Source organism: Tachysurus fulvidraco, chromosome 7, assembly GCF_022655615.1.
Source record: "Tachysurus fulvidraco isolate hzauxx_2018 chromosome 7, HZAU_PFXX_2.0, whole genome shotgun sequence".
NCBI classification, from domain to species: domain Eukaryota; kingdom Metazoa; phylum Chordata; class Actinopteri; order Siluriformes; family Bagridae; genus Tachysurus; species Tachysurus fulvidraco.
Window position 1 is genome coordinate 20,905,181 of NC_062524.1, and position 17,385 is coordinate 20,922,565.

At 35.8% G+C, this 17,385-nt stretch overlaps 2 protein-coding genes across 4 annotated transcripts; one reads left to right on the forward strand and one right to left on the reverse strand.

Moving 5' to 3' along the window:
• Positions 1–455: 455 nt before the first annotated feature.
• Positions 456–4,199, forward strand: LOC113660678 (zinc finger protein 883-like). Of its 2 annotated transcripts, none has more exons than XM_027174349.2 (3): positions 456–628; positions 1,988–2,375; positions 2,603–4,199. In XM_027174349.2, the coding sequence occupies exons 1-3, from the start codon at positions 611–613 to the stop codon at positions 3,796–3,798; spliced, it is 1,602 nt and encodes a 533-aa protein (XP_027030150.2). In that variant the 5' UTR covers positions 456–610; the 3' UTR covers positions 3,799–4,199. The 2 variants fall into 2 exon arrangements, with proteins under 2 accessions (XP_027030150.2, XP_047671614.1); XM_047815658.1 differs by lacking the exon at positions 456–628 and adding an exon at positions 788–871.
• A 6,494-nt stretch (positions 4,200–10,693) lies between these two features.
• si:ch1073-291c23.2 (uncharacterized protein LOC799862 homolog) lies at positions 10,694–16,138 on the reverse strand. 2 transcript variants are annotated; one of them, XM_027174581.2, is made up of 7 exons: positions 15,986–16,137; positions 13,921–14,039; positions 13,386–13,496; positions 12,777–12,833; positions 12,410–12,565; positions 12,092–12,205; positions 10,694–11,220 (listed from the first exon to the last, which is right to left on the reverse strand). In XM_027174581.2, exons 1-7 carry the CDS (start codon positions 16,122–16,124, stop codon positions 11,182–11,184), a joined length of 735 nt encoding a protein of 244 aa, XP_027030382.2. In that variant the 5' UTR covers positions 16,125–16,137; the 3' UTR covers positions 10,694–11,181. The 2 variants fall into 2 exon arrangements, with proteins under 2 accessions (XP_027030382.2, XP_027030384.2); XM_027174583.2 differs by lacking the exon at positions 12,410–12,565 and having other exon boundaries at positions 15,986–16,138.
• Positions 16,139–17,385: the final 1,247 nt, after the last annotated feature.

Sequence of the window (17,385 nt, forward strand, 5' to 3'; positions counted from 1 at the left end):
GTATTGTATATTGCACTGTTATTGTATAAACTAAATTTGTATTAAAGGTAAAGATGAGTCCTTGAGATTACCACTCAATTAGAAGTGATGACATTATTATAATTATTATATTTTTTCAGTTTTTTGTATTTATTTTTCATTATTTTTAAATTATTTATTATTATTTATGTATCTATTATTTTATTTATTTATTTATCTATTTATTTATTTGGGGGATTTATTATTTATTATTATTTTTTAAAAATATTTATTTGTAATGGCACAAGTTGTGAAGTCAGGGGAATAATTAACTAAGGAAAAAACTGCTTTTAGTGCAAATAATCGGATATTAATGCATTCACACAAAACACAAACATGTTTTTAATCCAAGTGCCAAAATCCTGAGCTGAATTTATAGCAGCTGTCAACAAACGCTTTAACAGCGTTGCGTCGATACAGCGTAAAAGGCTATTGGCTAAGAGTTATATGGTGGGCGGGGCTTAACTTACAAGAACGTTGAGGTGCCGCAGGACGTCACGTATCGCTCGCGATACAAAAAAGCGCTCTGATGTGTTGTTGCACATGAACGCGCACGCGGGCTGAACGCGCGCATCAGCACTGAGTGTTGTCTATGGGGATCACAATGGATGTAAGTAACGTCTTCATTCATGTTTAATGCATTGTGTTGTGCTAATATAGATTTATACATATATTTAAAAAATACAATAAGATTATTGCATGTTTTTTTGTACATATGGGATGATAAAATATGCTTATGGTTAATATACATAAAAATTCATGATTTTAGACACATGAAATGTTGCACAAAGGAACAAAAGGAGGTGGAATAAGAGACGTGCTGTACATCTTTACTGCTTAACCTACGAAGGTTGTGAGTTCGATTCCTATATCCACCAGGCTGCCATTGTTGGGCCCCTGAGCATGGCCCTTAACCCTCAATTGCTGAGTTGTATAAAAAATGCGATGAAAATGTAAGTCGGTCTGGATAAGGGCATCTGCTAAATGCTGCAAATGTAAATTTAAATATGTAAGTTAGGGTCACAGGGTAAGGGACACTCTGGACCGGATGTCAACCCTTCATAGGTCACGATCACATACCAATCACTACAGCCAGTTTAGAAATGCCAATCAGCCTACAGTGCATGGCTTTGGACAGGAGGAGGCAACCAGAATATCCGCCGAATCATGGAGTGAATATACACACAGAGAAGAAGTGAGTAATGAACTCCCAACCCCAGGTGTGCAAGTCCATATGCAACCTACTAAGCCCACTGTGGCCTTTATAAAGGTAGAGGAGTTTTTATGTTCTCCCTGTACTTCAGAGGTTTCCCCTAAGTGCTTAATCTTGTATCATGCATTATAGGATGATTGGTATCTCTTTTACGAAATAAAAATGTAAGAAAATAAAATGATGAGGGTGAAAATCTTAATGAAGAACAAGAAGTTTATTCCGGCATAGCAGTGACAAAATACATGAAGTACTTTGGGTCCGTTGGAGTCAGTAAGAACACAGGACAAATCCTGCTCAAGCATTTTATACTGTTTTCCCTTTTGGTAATTTAAATGAGGTTCCGCTTTGAAATGTGTATTGAACGTAAGAACCAAGTGTCTCCCAAATGGTTGGGATACACCTTGTTGTCTAGTTGGATGTCTGCAAATGTTAATCATGGTCACGTACACCTTGGCTTGGTATTGTTACAATTGTTATCAACCAAATGGTCACTTTAAATGGTAATCGCGGTCACATAGATTTGTTTGTACTTGTACCCTGAGTGCTCTAGGATAGGCTCCAGACTCTACACAACCCTGTGTTGGATAAGTGGTACAGAATATGGATGAATATAAAACTTCTTCTTTGGTATCTGTTTGTTATATAATTACACATATAATAAATGTCAGCTATGACCCAAGCTTAAATGTTTGATTTTGACACAAATGTAACATAAGGGATAATAAACGCAAATGATGATTCTTTTTTTGCCAATAGATAAAAACTGAAGCCATAACCAAACCTTCCCACGGCTTTGCTTTACTGAAAGAGCTTGACTTGCAGCGGAGAACAGGAACATTCTGTGACTGTGTGATACGTCTCCATATGCACCATGATCAGCTATTTTTGGCCCATAAAAGTGTCCTTGCTGCCTTCAGTCCGGTGTTTGCCTGTCTCCTTCCTCACCATGGTTCCTTCATGGACTTAAATTCCCCTCTGCTCACCCCACAAACCCTGACTTTCCTTCTGGATTACATGTACACAGGCACATTGCCCCCAAAGAGTCATGAAGAGCCAGTGATATATGCAGCTTTCCATCTGCAGATGGAGCAACTACAGCATGCACTGACCTGCAGGAGGAAAGAGAATGAGCTCACACACACTGGTGATTAATTTTTTATAAAAACCTATTTGATATTAATATATCAAACTAAATTACACATGCTATTTTTTTTAATAAATTCATTTATTTATAAATACTTTTTTTATTGCCTAAAGAAGTTTGTGAAACTTTATTTTCATTACATTTTTTGTTTTCATCATGTAAGAGCATGCAAAATTAGTACTCTGTTGTACATTTTTATATGTAACTTTTCTACATTATTTCTCCAGGTAATGATCAAGCCAACAAAACGAGAGGATTTACAGAGCATGAGCCTTTAGATAAGACTCTTGTATCTTCATCAACTGTTCCGTGCTGCTCAGACCAGCCAAGATCATCCACACCAAACAACAAGTTTGTACCAGTTATATGCCACCTCAAGTCAACGGGAAACAAAAATCTTGCACTACAAACCCTCTGTCTTGAGCAAACCATTGATAAACCCTCAGAGGCCAACAAACAACCTCAGAGCTCAGAAATTCTATCAGAGTCAAAACATGACAAGACAGAGAATTGGGATCATGACATGCCAAGTGTTGGTGCTGAGAAAGTTGAACAGCCTTATAAATCCTGCAAGAGTGGACAATTTCAATCCAGTGGCTCTCAGAACATCACACATATCCATTCAAACACTGATAATAAAGATCAGTGTGTGCATAGGGAAAACACCGGCAGTAAACATTCGTCTCCAGAACATGACTGTAGAAAAAGTGACAATAGTGATTCAGATGTGGAAGTTGTCCAGTCATTTAATCCTTCTGAATCAGAAAAACATGTGCCAGGAATTTATGAGAAAAAGTCATACAACACCAGTGATGACAACTCTGAGACCACATCTCAGGCTTTTAGTCAGCATATGACCAATAGTCTAAAAAGAGAAGACGGTTTATATTTTGAAAATTCTAGCAGTACTGACACAAATGTAATATCTTGTAAAGGCCATTATTATGCTCCAACATCAGAAGAAGTTGCACTGGGTGAAGAATCTCTAAAAAGCAATAATGATTGCTGTGAATTCTCAAATCTGAGGAAACACTGTGTAAATGCTTATCATGGACACTTAAGATACCACTTCCTCCCAGAACTAAACAATTCAATAAGTGACGTGACATGCCAAGGGCCAAATGCGGAACTAAACGGCAGCACTGATGTTCTAGAGACAATAGACATGGCAGAGATATTACTCTCAACCAGAAAGCGACTAAATTCTGTATCCCACCATCAATCAAATACACATCGGTTCCAGTGCTCAGTGCCAGACTGTGAGAAAGCCTTCAGTCAGCGCGGCTCCTTGAATAGACACATGCGTTCACACCTGGGCATTCGTCCTTACTCCTGTCCTCTCTGCACCATGACTTTTTCCAGACAGTACAGGGTGACTGAGCACATGCGTGTCCACCAGAGGAGCTGTGAGGACCCACCTTAATCCTTATGTCCTTAGGTGATACTATACGTAAAATTATTGCGTTACTCAAATTTGGTATATTCAAAGCTTTTGTCCAAAATATTGTGTCCAACTCTGGTTCAATATGCTGCAATGTTCTGCAGAGTTGAGTATTATTTCTGGTTGTAATATAACCTAATATGTGCTCATTTAAGCTTGGTTATCAGCTTGTTGAATAGACGAGGCATAAATAGTGTAGTAATGTTCATGCAGATTTCAACTATTTTCTGTAACCGCTGATCAGTAACCTCCTGGTGTGTCTGGAGCTCAGACATAGTCACTTCACTCTGTCTAGTCAATCCACCAGCTGACGTTCTTAGGAAGTAGGAGGAAACCAGTTAACCTGAAGGAAACCTGGATAAACATAGGCAGAACATGTAAAACTCACAACGCTATGTGTAGATGTCATTAATGGTTACATTAGATGTAATCAAGGCAGTTTATTTGATTTGCTGCTACCAGCTTTTAAAATCGTCCAGGATGAGTGAAACACTTTAAGACAATAGAAAACCATTTATCAGTTACTATGCATAATTCATTAAAAGCCGATTTCATCCTCCGTTTCCAATTTCATCATTTCGTGTGTGTGTGTCTGTTTGTGTAAATTTGAAAGTGACATTTAAACAGCTATTTGATTGGTGGTTAAATAGACAAAGCTCAGACATCGGTAAGAATAAAATGGCACATAATGATGTGCCATCCATTTTGTGCGTAATAAATGTGTGTATCAAATGTGCGTATCAGAGTATTATATTATTCATTCATTAATTTTTTCTACCGCTTTATCCGAACTACCTCGGGTCACGGGGAGCCTGTGCCTATCTCAGGCGTCATCGGGCATCAAGGCAGGATACACCCTGGACGGAGTGCCAACCCATCGCAGGGCACACACACTCTCATTCACTCACACACTACGGACAATTTTCCAGAGATGCCAATCAATCTACCATGCATGTCTTTGGACCGGGGGAGGAAACCGGAGTACCCGGAGGAAACCCCCGAGGCACGGGGAGAACATGCAAACTCCACACACACAAGGCGGAGGCGGGAATCGAACCCCGACCCTGGAGGTGTGAGGCCCACTAAGCCACCGTGCCCCCCAGTATTATATTAAATATGTAGATTTATGGTCTAATATGTAATTTGTCAGTGTGAATCAGAGACAAAGCTGTAGATCTTAATAGTTATTGACTTGAATTTGTCTTGGACAGACAAACCCCAAAGCTATGCTATTTAAAGAGGCCTGGCTGTCAGACATACTACATAACAATTAGAGAGAATTAACAAAATGTGAACAAAACACAATGTGATTCTGATCTCCTTCACTTTACTCTTTTTCTCTGATGTGACTTATCTCAAGACATCTTTCTGAAAAAGGGAAAGCTTGAAACATCTGTGTGCAATCCACACAATGTTCATAACAGCTTTTCTTCACTTCTTAACCCGTCTCTTTCTTTACCTTTCTCACAAATTTCTTTTTCTTTCTTTTTTTTTTTTTTTAAAAATAGAGCACTTTTAACATCAGAAAACAAAAACCTATTTAAAGGAATCCAGACATAGATGTAGCTTCCCAATGAACAAGCCATGGGTGACACTGGCAAGAAAAAATCCCTGAAATAACCATTTTTAAGCCACAATCCAAAGGAATCCATCCTCTTCCTTGTGATAGTGGATAGTCACACTGTATCCCCAATCTCAATTTCAAGCATCCTGTTTTTATCTTTAAATCTATAGTATTCAAGTGAAATCATCCACTGAACCACGTAATAAAATCATCCACTGAACCACTTAATAAATCATCCACAACGATCATCCACAACCATAGGAGATGATAACAAGTGAAGCATGGTTAGAATAATTGCTGATATATATTTTGGGAAGTGAATATACACGACATGGCTGCGTGGAGCTGTTTTTTTTCTTCAGCAGTTTAATGAAGGACAAAATCATGCTGCAACAGCGTCTTTCTCTGCAAGATCCTTCCGAGTTGGATTGCTAGTGAAGCTGCAGAATTTCTTCTGTAGATGCTGCTTAGTTCTTCCTACACCTGAGAATCACTGCTGCTGCTGAAAGGTGGATAGCCTGAAAATGGTTGTGGATGATCGTTGTGGATGATTTATTAAGTGAAATCATCCACTGAACCACTTAATCATCCACTGAACCACTTAATCATCCACTGAACCACTTAATCATCCACTGAACCACTTAATAAATCATACACAACGATCATCCACAACCATTTTCAGGTTCACTAGCAATCCAACCCCTTAACCTTCCTCTGTTTTTATCACTCCATTGGTGAATGACTCCATAATATCCGGTCACAAACCGTGTTGACTGCCTTCAAGACATCAAGCGATTGGCATTAGATACCTCAGACTTCAGCAGCTACTGACTAGTATCATTTCACTTTTGAATCACTCAGCTTTTGGAAAGTGCTGATTCAATTACATAGATTAGCAAATGATCGGTACTGATACTTCTTGATCTCTCAGCAGCTTCTGACGTGGTTGATCACATGATTGAAAACTAAATTCCTGCATGACTGAGATTCTATTCAACCCACGGAGATGCACTGCCACGGCGAGATCTTGTCATCTTCCTGGAAAACCTTTGAGGCATGCCATCTGATAATGCATGGAACCTTGGTGTGATTCTGGACAACAAGCTCTTATTCTCTGCTTGTATTGATACTCTTACTCCAGAATATCATTCTTTTCACTCTGATGCTCTTTTTAGCCTGGGACTGCTGTAACTCCGGGCAGGTTTGCTTTTGTGCACTACCAAAACCAAATGTTCTCCTAGACCATAGTTGTGTTCCTTTCACTGGTTCCCTGTAGCTGTAGGTTTAAAAATGTTAAAGCTTTCCTGAAATGCCAAAATTGACAACCATTATGGTGATAATAATAATAATAATAATAATAATAATAATAATAATAATAATAATAATAATAATAATAATAATAATAATATAATGTGGACGTTATGTATTAAAACACTGAGTATGTATTAAAAAAAAAACTGGCTCTAATCCATGTTGCCTTTGAAACAAGAATCGTCTTGCGCCATCACCAGGTAGTGAAATGAACTTCCCCTGGCTGAGCATCTGATTCACTAAAAAAATTATTATTAATATTTATTTTCTGCTTTGCAGTGTTTGTCGTTGTTGTTTTTTTTAAAATCTATTTATTCTCAGCACACCCATATTTATTTGATTACTTTTGAACCTCACAATTCTAATCATTTTAAATAAATAAAAATCTGTCTAGAGTTTACATACAATTCTAATTTCTCCCTGTCTTAAAAAACAGGACAACTTCAGGCTCTCACTCATCACTTGAAATATCTTTTCCCTTCCCTCTGTTTATTTCTTGGATACATTTTCTTGAACGACAGCCAGTGTTTTTACATGTATTAAATTGTGGATATAAGAATTACATTGCCTTTAATGTCAGAATATTTTCACAATATTTATTTAATCTATATATATTTTTGATTTAATGGAATATTTTTTATTTCCACACTCTCTGATAAAAAGAAAACACTCTTGCAAGAACAGAAGAATTTTTCATTATTCTGTCACACCTTTCTAGTCTATGCAGATTAATTACACAAAGGGATTAGTCAATGGTGTAAATATTAATGACATCATTTGTGTACTGATAAATTAATTTGTTTGGTATATTGCGGTTTGGGACATGGCCCAAGTATTTGCAGATCTGAGGATGTACTTATGTGCTACTATTTCATTTGTACTTTAAGGATAAAAAAAAAGAAGAAAATTTCCACCCGATAGAACCATGTTAAGAATGCAGAAATACACACACACCCAGTTGACATCAGTGTTCTAAATAAACAATATACATTTCAAGGACAAACAATGACTGCATACCTATCACTATCTTTCCAATCATTTAAAGAGCAAATGAAAGAATTTAGATTCTTTTAAAAAAAATAAAAGAATTAAAAAAAATAAATCCTTGATTAGTCCCCACTTTGCTGTTATGATAATCTCCACTATTCTAAAAAATCTTCCACTGTAGTTTGAAGCATGGCTGTGGGAATTTGCCCAATCATCCTCCAGAGCAATAACAAATTCAGGTACTGATTCTGAGACCTGGGGCACAACCAAAGGTGTTCAGGTTGACTGTGGAATTGTTGTACTAGGACATCTTTGAAATAATGCGAGCGTATTCAAAAACATTCGATTCAGCTGTGTGGTCCTCTGTGGTATAGTTTGGTGACTACAGTTTGAGGAAGGCTCACATATGGGTGTGATAGTCAACTATCCGCAAACATTTGGACACATAGTGTATATTACTTTCTCACTCCCTTGTTTGATTTCTTTTAAACACTCATACCTGTATTCGGTTACCAATTGTTGTCTTGATCTGATCTGACAGCTCTGATGCTACACCCCGACACAGCAAAGGCTGTATAATACTATTTTAAGTTTCTCAGGGCAACTCCCAACACCTTAAACCACATCATGTTACAGAATGTGTTTGTTGCCTGGCTAAATAATAACAATGATATATAATGTGGACCACGTGATATGCTGTGGTGACCCCGAACAGGGAGACGCCAGAAGACCAGCAACAACAACATATATATTTATATATACACATAATGTTTTACAATATATCAAATTTATATTCTGCTAGAATTAATTGGTTGTTGTCATAGTTCAGTCGCTACCTGTTTGCCACCACAGTGGATCATACAATCTATTTATTTGATTTTGGCACAGGTTGTACGCCTGATGTCCTTCCTGTCCTTCCCTCCCATTTTTTCCGTACTTGCGACCATCAGTGAGATTTAACCCCTACAGTACTATGCTAAAAGGGTAACTGATAAAATTAATATTTGATTAAATAGTGTTGAAGCTTTTGTATAACTAAAGGGGTGTTAATATATACAAATTAACACTGTAATGTTATACTATAGTGTCAGAGAACCCTGTAAAGCCCAATGAAATATAGGCTTTTTTCAAAAAGTTTGTAATAACTGGAATTTCTCTTTGTCTTAAAGGGCTTAGCACTTTAAATGTGTATTTAGTCAGACAGTTAGGATCCAAGTGCAGAGAGACTTATACAATCCAAGCAAACAAAGCTGAAACACACACTGATGTTTCAGTGAAGTGAGACAGACAAAGGTCAAAACATGATCAGGCAACATAACAAAACAAGACAATCTGAACAGTAATCTGTTAAACAGGGCAAAGATTAAGACATCACCAGGGATTAAATAATAATAGCAAGTATGCATTAAATGTACAGTAGGTGTTTTTCTGTATGAAGCTGATAATACAGGTTAGTCCTTCATTATGGGAAACTGAGCCCAAGGTATTTTTGGAGGTGGATGAAACCGGAGAATTCAGAGGAAAAACATGAAGACACAGGAAGAACGAATACACTTTTCCATTAGCGGTACTTAATATGAATAAATCTGTCAAAATAAATGATTTATTTATTAAAGGATTTTACCAATAAACATAGGGTGTGCTTGTGTCACTTTAATTGTTCACGTAGGCATCAGTATCAACGCTGCAAACTCCATATAACAGAACATACCGTGACCTACAAGTCATCGTCCTACTAATTACACACCACACACACCCGTTTCCAATCACAGAGCGCCTGTTTTTGACTTTTGACTCAAATTTATGGATCTGTTTGCTATTGCGCTTACTTAAGCCTACTGACCTGAACTGTATCCTCTCATTCTCAGTATGAGTGGAAAAACAAACCAAAACAACAAAAACTAAACAAATTTTTTTTTTGTAATTACATTTTTATTATTATATAGCATCTATAAAAACTTCCCAAAATGTATTCTAAAAATGTAATAATAATTTCTTTGTGTTCTGGCCTCATGTCGACAAAAAGTTTTGGGAAATGAAAATGAACATTTTGAAAACCACCCTACAAGTCAAAGACATTTTAAGACTTTTTAATTGTTCATATTTGGATGGTAAAAACAACTCAGCACAAACCTACAAATCCCCATTAGTGCTCAGGAGTTTAGCTAATAGATGTTACTTTGTGGTTTCATTTAATAACATTTATTTCAGCTCGTATTATTGTACTGAAGCATCTGGTTATAATTGTACAAAGTACGGTAACATGGCAAACTCAATTGATGATCTATGTGTAGAGTTTTTAATACAAGCAGAGTCCAATAATCATAAACAGGCAAATGTCAAAGCACTCCCAGGCATGACAAGGCAAATTTCATAGACAATCCATAGAGTAGTCTGATTAAAAAACAAAGCTGAGTCATGAAGAACAGTTCATTACTTTAAATGGTAATAGGAATGACATTATAAAATTTATGCTAATTAGAAAGTGGAACTAGAAAGCTAGAAATTGTGACCTCTGCTGGTGAGGAAGCATAATGTCGGGTTTGTGTTATATCAAGAGGATTGTTCTAACAATAGACTTTTCCCATAAACGTCTCTTCTACAAATCATACATTGGTGTACCTTGGTACAAACAACTTATAAACATTGTTTGTATATTGAGTTGTTGCAAACTAGGTAGCTTACTGTTATCAAGTAAACCAGATGGCTGCTGGAAATTGCTGATTAATTAATACAACCTCTGGTAAAGAGGGATAGTCTTGGGCTGGTGTTACATTAAGATAATTCCAACAGTTTTCCTCATTCAATAATGTTAAATATCAGAGTCAATCTTTTAAAAAATCTGTTATAAGCAGGTATGGAATTCTGAAAAGCATAACACTAGGTTGCATGGAAAGGTTGATTGATGTTATAGTGTTTACTTAGATAAATAAGAGCATTGGATTAAAGCTGTTCCGCTGATTAAAGCTATTTCTTTGACAACTGAGAGCAATGCATGAGATGGAAATGCAAATATACTGATTATACAAAAATGCTTTTATTATACTTGTCAGCTGTCTACATAAAAATGACATCATTGTTTTGTTAGTTTCGTTTCATACAAAAGATTACTGCTCAATACACACATCCATATGTGAATTAGTACAGTGTTTAAGTGCAGATTATAGTGAAATGTCTCGCATTTCAATCGTTTAATTTTTTTTAATGCCAAGAAGTACAGAAGATATGACTTTGCTTCACGGTCATTGCAGAGGCTAAAAGCCATTTTAACAAGACTTTTTCACAGTCGTTATTTCTCGCAATCATACAGTGAGGCCTGAATATCTGAGTAATTTAAACAAATTAACAACTGAACCACTTTCAGTTTGGTTTCTGTTTACACTGTCACTGTCAAATAACCTGGTATTTGAAGTTTTCTTGATGACAGCTACTTGATGAGCTGAATTCTATGAATTCTATTTCTGATATGATTCACAGACTTGTGTTTGGGGTTCACCGGGATCTCACTCTGCTGAAGGTGGATAACGCATCACCACGAGCATCTACAGAGAGAGCAAGAGAGAGAGATGTGGTTATATCACTGTGTGTGGTTCACTCAATATTAAATCCTTATTCAATTTAAAAATGTAGTTTTTTGATTGTTATACCAATGTATCTTATTATTCCTCATGATATTTTTGCACATTCTGAAGCAATTCTACTTTATGTTTGTTTGTCTGTGTATCAGTAATATCTACCTCATTATGTAGAATGACTGAGTTTCAACCTACATATGAAATTGATGATCAGTAACAAGTGCTTGGTATAATTGCTTTATCATACTCCTGACACTGAGACGACAAAATCTTGGACTTTGTGAAAGTAAACAAGATGTGTAAGATGCTAGTTTGAAGCCAAAGGGTGGTTTCACCAAATTAATAATTTTTTTTCTTCTGTTTACACACTCTGCATTTTGTAAATAGATAAAAATAAACAATTAATAACAATAACAATTTCTTCACTTTTGCACAGTAGATAGATAGATAGATAGATAGATAGATAGATAGATAGATAGATAGATAGATAGATAGATAGATAGATAGATAGATAGATAGATATGTTGTAGAGAGTACTTTTCTACTTATATACTTTAATATGTCTACTTATATACTTTAACTAATATCTATCTACTTTACTCATATACTAATATATACAGTACTTGTATTATCACCTAGTTTTCTTGTTGTTTTCTCCAGAATGTACAGCAAAAACACACGATTTACACTTGAAACTCATCATTATTATAATGTTTTGTTATAAACTGTTATAGATTTTAATAATGTTGTAACTGCATTACCCACATCCTACTGTAACTAAGCTAAAGAAAATGATTAGATGGAGAGGTGACAGGGAATTAAGGAAGTTCCTCTTAACCTTTGTTTGACTTGAGCGCAGTGCCAGACGAGCAAACACCGACATGGAGATTAGAATCACTCCTGCCACCAAGCTGTGGAATAGGAACACGGCTTCCAGTCTGCAGTGCATCACCTGAGCAATGGGAACAGTGTTTAATTTCAATTAGTAAAATTTCATGTATGTAGTACTATAGAATTAGAGTAAAATGAAAACAAACAAAGAAACAAAATTAAGTTTGAAGGATTTTTAAAAAACTGTTCTCATCTACAGATACAAGTATCGTATTCTACTGTAAGTCTTATTTCTTACATAAGTCTATTGTTTCTGATAACTTACAAAATGTTCCATTTCCAGGTCAGTGTCATTTTCATTATGGTAATAAACATGATGAAAATAGATGTGAGAGTTTAGGACTAAAACTTTGATAAAAATTATAGCACCGACTACAGTTCCCAGTACTGCGATGATACTAAATGCAAGACTTATTGTCACCTGCAAGAAAAAGCAAAGAAAAAAATCAAATGAATAAACTTAATATAATGTATTAATTTCATAATGAACAAAATTACATTATTATACTGTACATTGATTTATTTTATTTTGTAACTATTAAAAAACTAATAGCAAAGTCATTTAGAGAGAGATGAATGCAACTCCAGAGACATGTTCTGGAAATTTAAGGGATTAAGACTTATATACTCACTATCTTTTTCGTGATGTTGCGTTCTGACTGTATGTAGAGAACACCGCAAATGAAGTACTGCAAAGTAGAAGATAAACATTAGTAAGAGTTTAAGTACATCATGCAGATAAGCTTTCGATTGTGTGTTCTTCTAACACAAAGAACATGATGCTGTAACACTATCAAAGAACTATTTTAAATTAAATGTATAATGAAAACAATGTTATTTATAATGCAGAAGCTGAATCGAACCCCCGGAAATCGAACCCCCAACCCTGGAGGTATGAGGTGAACGTGCTAACCACTAAGCCACCGTGCCTCCCTCCATCCCTGAGATAATTAATGTATATATATATATTATTATTATTATTATTATTATTATTATTATTATATTATTATTATATTATACATATTTCCTTTCTTCCCGATATGCATAGTAAATTATTTTTATCAATTAAAATTGTATTGAAATTCTATTTTTAGTATATTTTTATTTATATGGATTCTTTTTTCATGATGCAGGCAGTCAATAAAGCTTTTCACTCCATGTCGGACTGGTCATGTATGTGACATAAAATTTGATATTTAAATTTGTCTTGTCAGCCATGCAAAGCAAAATAAAGTATTTACCATGGTGCCCAGCCAATAGGGGCTATAAGTATCTGTTGATGAATCCAAATCGTCCCCATTCAGAGGAATCCCGAACATGAACATACACAAGCCAAGGAACAAGAGGACAATCTTGTAGATAAGAAAAAGAGGAAAACATCATATAGGTAAAATCTGAAAATGTTGGGGATTTTTTAATAGCTTGTATGATTGTATGAAGAGTCAAATAAAATTCAACCAAACTGCAAATGTGTACGAATTTTATTCGGTTCTTATTGAAAGGTTTTGAATGATTACTAAGTTTTGAGGTTTTATACTGATTATTTATCTTTTACATTTACTAAAAAAAAAAGAAGTTGAGCACAAATAATTTTGTGTAAATAAAAGTTTATAGCTTGGAGGTGGGTTTACTTGGCAAAGATGTTCTTAAGTCTTCACTTGTGTAAAATTCGCCATAATCACACAAATTAAATTCCTATCAATTCTTTGTCTCCAGACCTCATTATGTTTTTACAATTTGATACAATAAGGATTTTGTGGCTGTTTGCTCTCTCACCCCAACTGTTTTTGGCTCTCCTCTTAGGAAGCGGTGTAGAGGTTTAGTGCCACCGGCAGTTTGTGTGCTTGGGCCCTCAGTCATTCGCATAGGCTCGATACCTGCATTTGTGTCCATCTCTGTGAAGATTTTGTTAAAAACAAATTGAGTAGAACATTTCAGATGCTGAGCTGATTGAAATTGAGAAATGGTCTGACAAACAAAAAACATTTTGACTGGTCTGAGCTGACAGAAAGGATGTAGTGACTGAAATATGCAAATAGTACAGCCACGGTGAGTAGAAAATCATTTCAAGATGCTCCAAATTGAGGTGGATGAGCTACAACAGCAGAAAATGATGTCAGGTTCCACACTCGTCAGCCAAGACCGAGAATCTGAAGCTATCATGAGCATAGACTTGGACACAAACTGGACAGTTGAATATTAGACCAAATGATGTTTATGCTAACCTTCAACTGCCTGGTTTCTGTGAGTATGTGCCCATGATTGCCTTTGAACCCGATATGTTCTTCTGCCGTCTTAATTCATCCTTCTGAAGTTCAATATTTTGTTCACACTGACATGCTTTTCTGCTCACCACAGTTGTAAAGATTGACTATAAATGGTCTCATAAAAAATTTTCCTCTGATTTCTCTTACCAGCGAGTTATTTCCACCCACAGAACTGAAGCTCACTCTATATTTTTTGTTTTTCACACCATTCTTTGTAAACTCTACCTACTGTGCTGGGTAAAAATCCAAGGTAACATAACATAATAGCATCATAATTAAATTAAATTTATGAATATATTTTAACCAGTCCATCTGGGAAGAACATTGATAGCACAATTAAAGTCACAGAGACTCTTTCTACATTATGAAGTTATAATGAACAGTAACTGACATGTCTAACATACAAAAATCAGGTACTACATACTGTGAAAAGAAAAAAACAATCATTTAACATTTAACCAAACATTTACCTCCAATCGCTTTTACCTCCTATCCAGCCTGGATGTTTGCATCATTAATTAATCTGTGCTGCTGTAATTAGATTGTCTATCAAAACATTAGTTTTTTTTTTAGGTAAGAAGCAGTGTATGTTGTGCATAGCGTGTAATGATTTACTGTGCTGTTGTTTGCTTATTCTGTGTTGATTGATATGTTTTATTCATAAGAAGGTCTAGCTAGCTTAGGTAACAAAGCATTAGCTAGCTAGCAATGTTTATGTTTATAAAGAGTTATATTATTATTTATATTAACAGGCCCAACTGAAATGTTACAATGTTCTATCTCGCTAACATACAAACGTACACAACAACTTCACTGGTTCATTATCATATGGATTTGCAGGAAGAATGATTTCACTTTCATTCATTTTTCCCAGCAAAATCTAAAAATGCTTTATGATAGGCTTATTAGACTCAGAATAGTGATTTATTAGCAAATCCATTAAATGTCAATCTCGTATATATCCTTTCCCCCCCAATATACTCATTGCATTTCCCACCTCTAGGTGTCTGAGTCCTGACATGTGGTTACTCTGAGACAGGTGAATACACTATATCTTCTGCATAGGGCAGTGAACTCCCCTATTTTAGTGAACTCCCCTAAGTTTTTAGTGAACTTTTTCTCACTTCCTGGCTCAGGAAGGCACAATTCAAATCTGTAACTGTATCTACCAGATCTTTCTGTTTTAAAACATTAATCCTATTTATCTGTTTAGTAATAAAGCTATTCCCAAAACTGAAGGCTAAGATATATATGCAAAATTCTGCAACTCTTTTCCAATTTCTGGGGATCTTAAAGATTCCCTGCTTTTGACGAAATGCTATCGAATAAATTAATTCAAAGTTTTAAAAAGTAAAAGTTTATGATTACAAGACTTTCATGTTCATGCAAATGTGTTCAGTCTTCTGCTTCAGAGCTGTTCAAGGATGTTTCTAACTTTGAGTTCACTTACACTCCAGACCGGACATTACACATTACATTTGAAATCTAACACATCTGAACAATCCCAACAAGAACATTCTGACTGCAGTGATATATACTAAAATTTGCAAAAAAAACCCCAAAATGTAACATACCTTCAACTCTCTGTGGGTGAGTAGATTTTAGTGTTTCACAACAGAAAAGAGGGGAGGAGGGAAAGGGGGGATGGTAAAAAAGTGGGACGAGTAGAGGACGGGGTGGAGATTGGGACAGAGTGTTTGAGATTGTGTACATGTGTGTGTGTGTGTGTGTGTGTGTGTGTGTGTGTGTGTGTGTGTGTGTGTGTGTGTGTGTGTGTGTGTGTGTGTGTGTGTGTGCCATTCCAAAAGCTTTGCATGAACATAGAGAGTAGAGTAGCACACGTCAGTTAAATGTGGAAAACAGGAAATGGTGTAAGGTTAGGAGAGAGAGAGAGAGAGTGCGAGAGAAAGAGAGAGAGAGAGAAAGAGAGAGAGAGAGAGAGAGAGAGAAAAGGGGTGAATAGTGGATGTAAACAAAACCACTGGAGTAGTGAAGTGACACGATACAGCTGGCTCTCACAGCCAAAGGCATTTATGATGGTTTAAGTTGATACAGATGTAGATTTCCAGATGTTCAGTATTCTGCTTTGTTGACCACTAGGACTTAATGATAATATCATGTAATCGGAATGAAAAGTTAATACAGTTTATGATTATACATACATGATTAAAGTTTATCTTCAATAACTAATGAAGTTTACAAATCTTTGAAAAAAGTCCATGAAAATTTGTGAAGATTTGTGAAGTAAAACAAGGAACTTTTTGAAGTGACTTAAATGCTGAATAAGTGCTGCATGTCCCATGATCCTTATAGGTTATAAAATCGTAAAATCAAGACGCTATTTTTTTTCAGTGTGACTGAGGATATTGACTACCCCCCTCAACAGAGCTCTTTTTGTTCACTGTAAATAACATTCCTCAAATTTCCTGGGAGCTTCTCCTCTGATCCCACCCAAGTGACTGCACACAGCTGCAGAGGAAACTTTTATCAACTCTATTGTTTGAGCAGGTTCTGAATGGACTTGCTAGTTGGTTTGAATATAGATTTGGATTTATTTGAATAAAGATGGTTCTCAGGCTGACTCTTAAATGGATGTTATAATATGCTCATGTTTTATACAACAATTCATGCTGGAAAAGTGTGACGTGGAGATCTAGAAAAATGTCATGTCTCTACTGTTGACCAGGGCAAAATGAATGTATAATTCTCCTTTGCTCAAAGACAATGGTTAAATAACAAAGTATATATATAGGTAGGTAGGTAGGTAGGTAGGTAGGTAGGTAGGTAGGTAGGTAGGTAGGTAGGTAGGTAGGTAGGTAGGTAGGTGGATAGATAGATAGATAGATAGATAGATAGATAGATAGATAGATAGATAGATAGATAGATAGATAGATAGATAGATAGATAGATAGATAGATAGATAGATAGATAGATACCCTTTAAGGGTCACCACAACGAATCATCAGTTTCCACC

Coding starts and splice junctions, on each gene's coding strand:
- LOC113660678 (XM_027174349.2), top strand. Junction 2,376..2,602: donor GAATGAGCTCACACACACTG/GTGATTAATTTT, acceptor TTATTTCTCCAG/GTAATGATCAAGCCAACAAA.
- si:ch1073-291c23.2 (XM_027174581.2), bottom strand. CDS start 16,124: ATGTACACAATCTCAAACACTCTGTCCCAATCTCCACCCCGTCCTCTA. Junction 13,497..13,920: donor GAGAGCCAAAAACAGTTGGG/GTGAGAGAGCAA, acceptor CTTATCTACAAG/ATTGTCCTCTTGTTCCTTGG. Junction 12,834..13,385: donor CCTATTGGCTGGGCACCATG/GTAAATACTTTA, acceptor TCTACTTTGCAG/TACTTCATTTGCGGTGTTCT.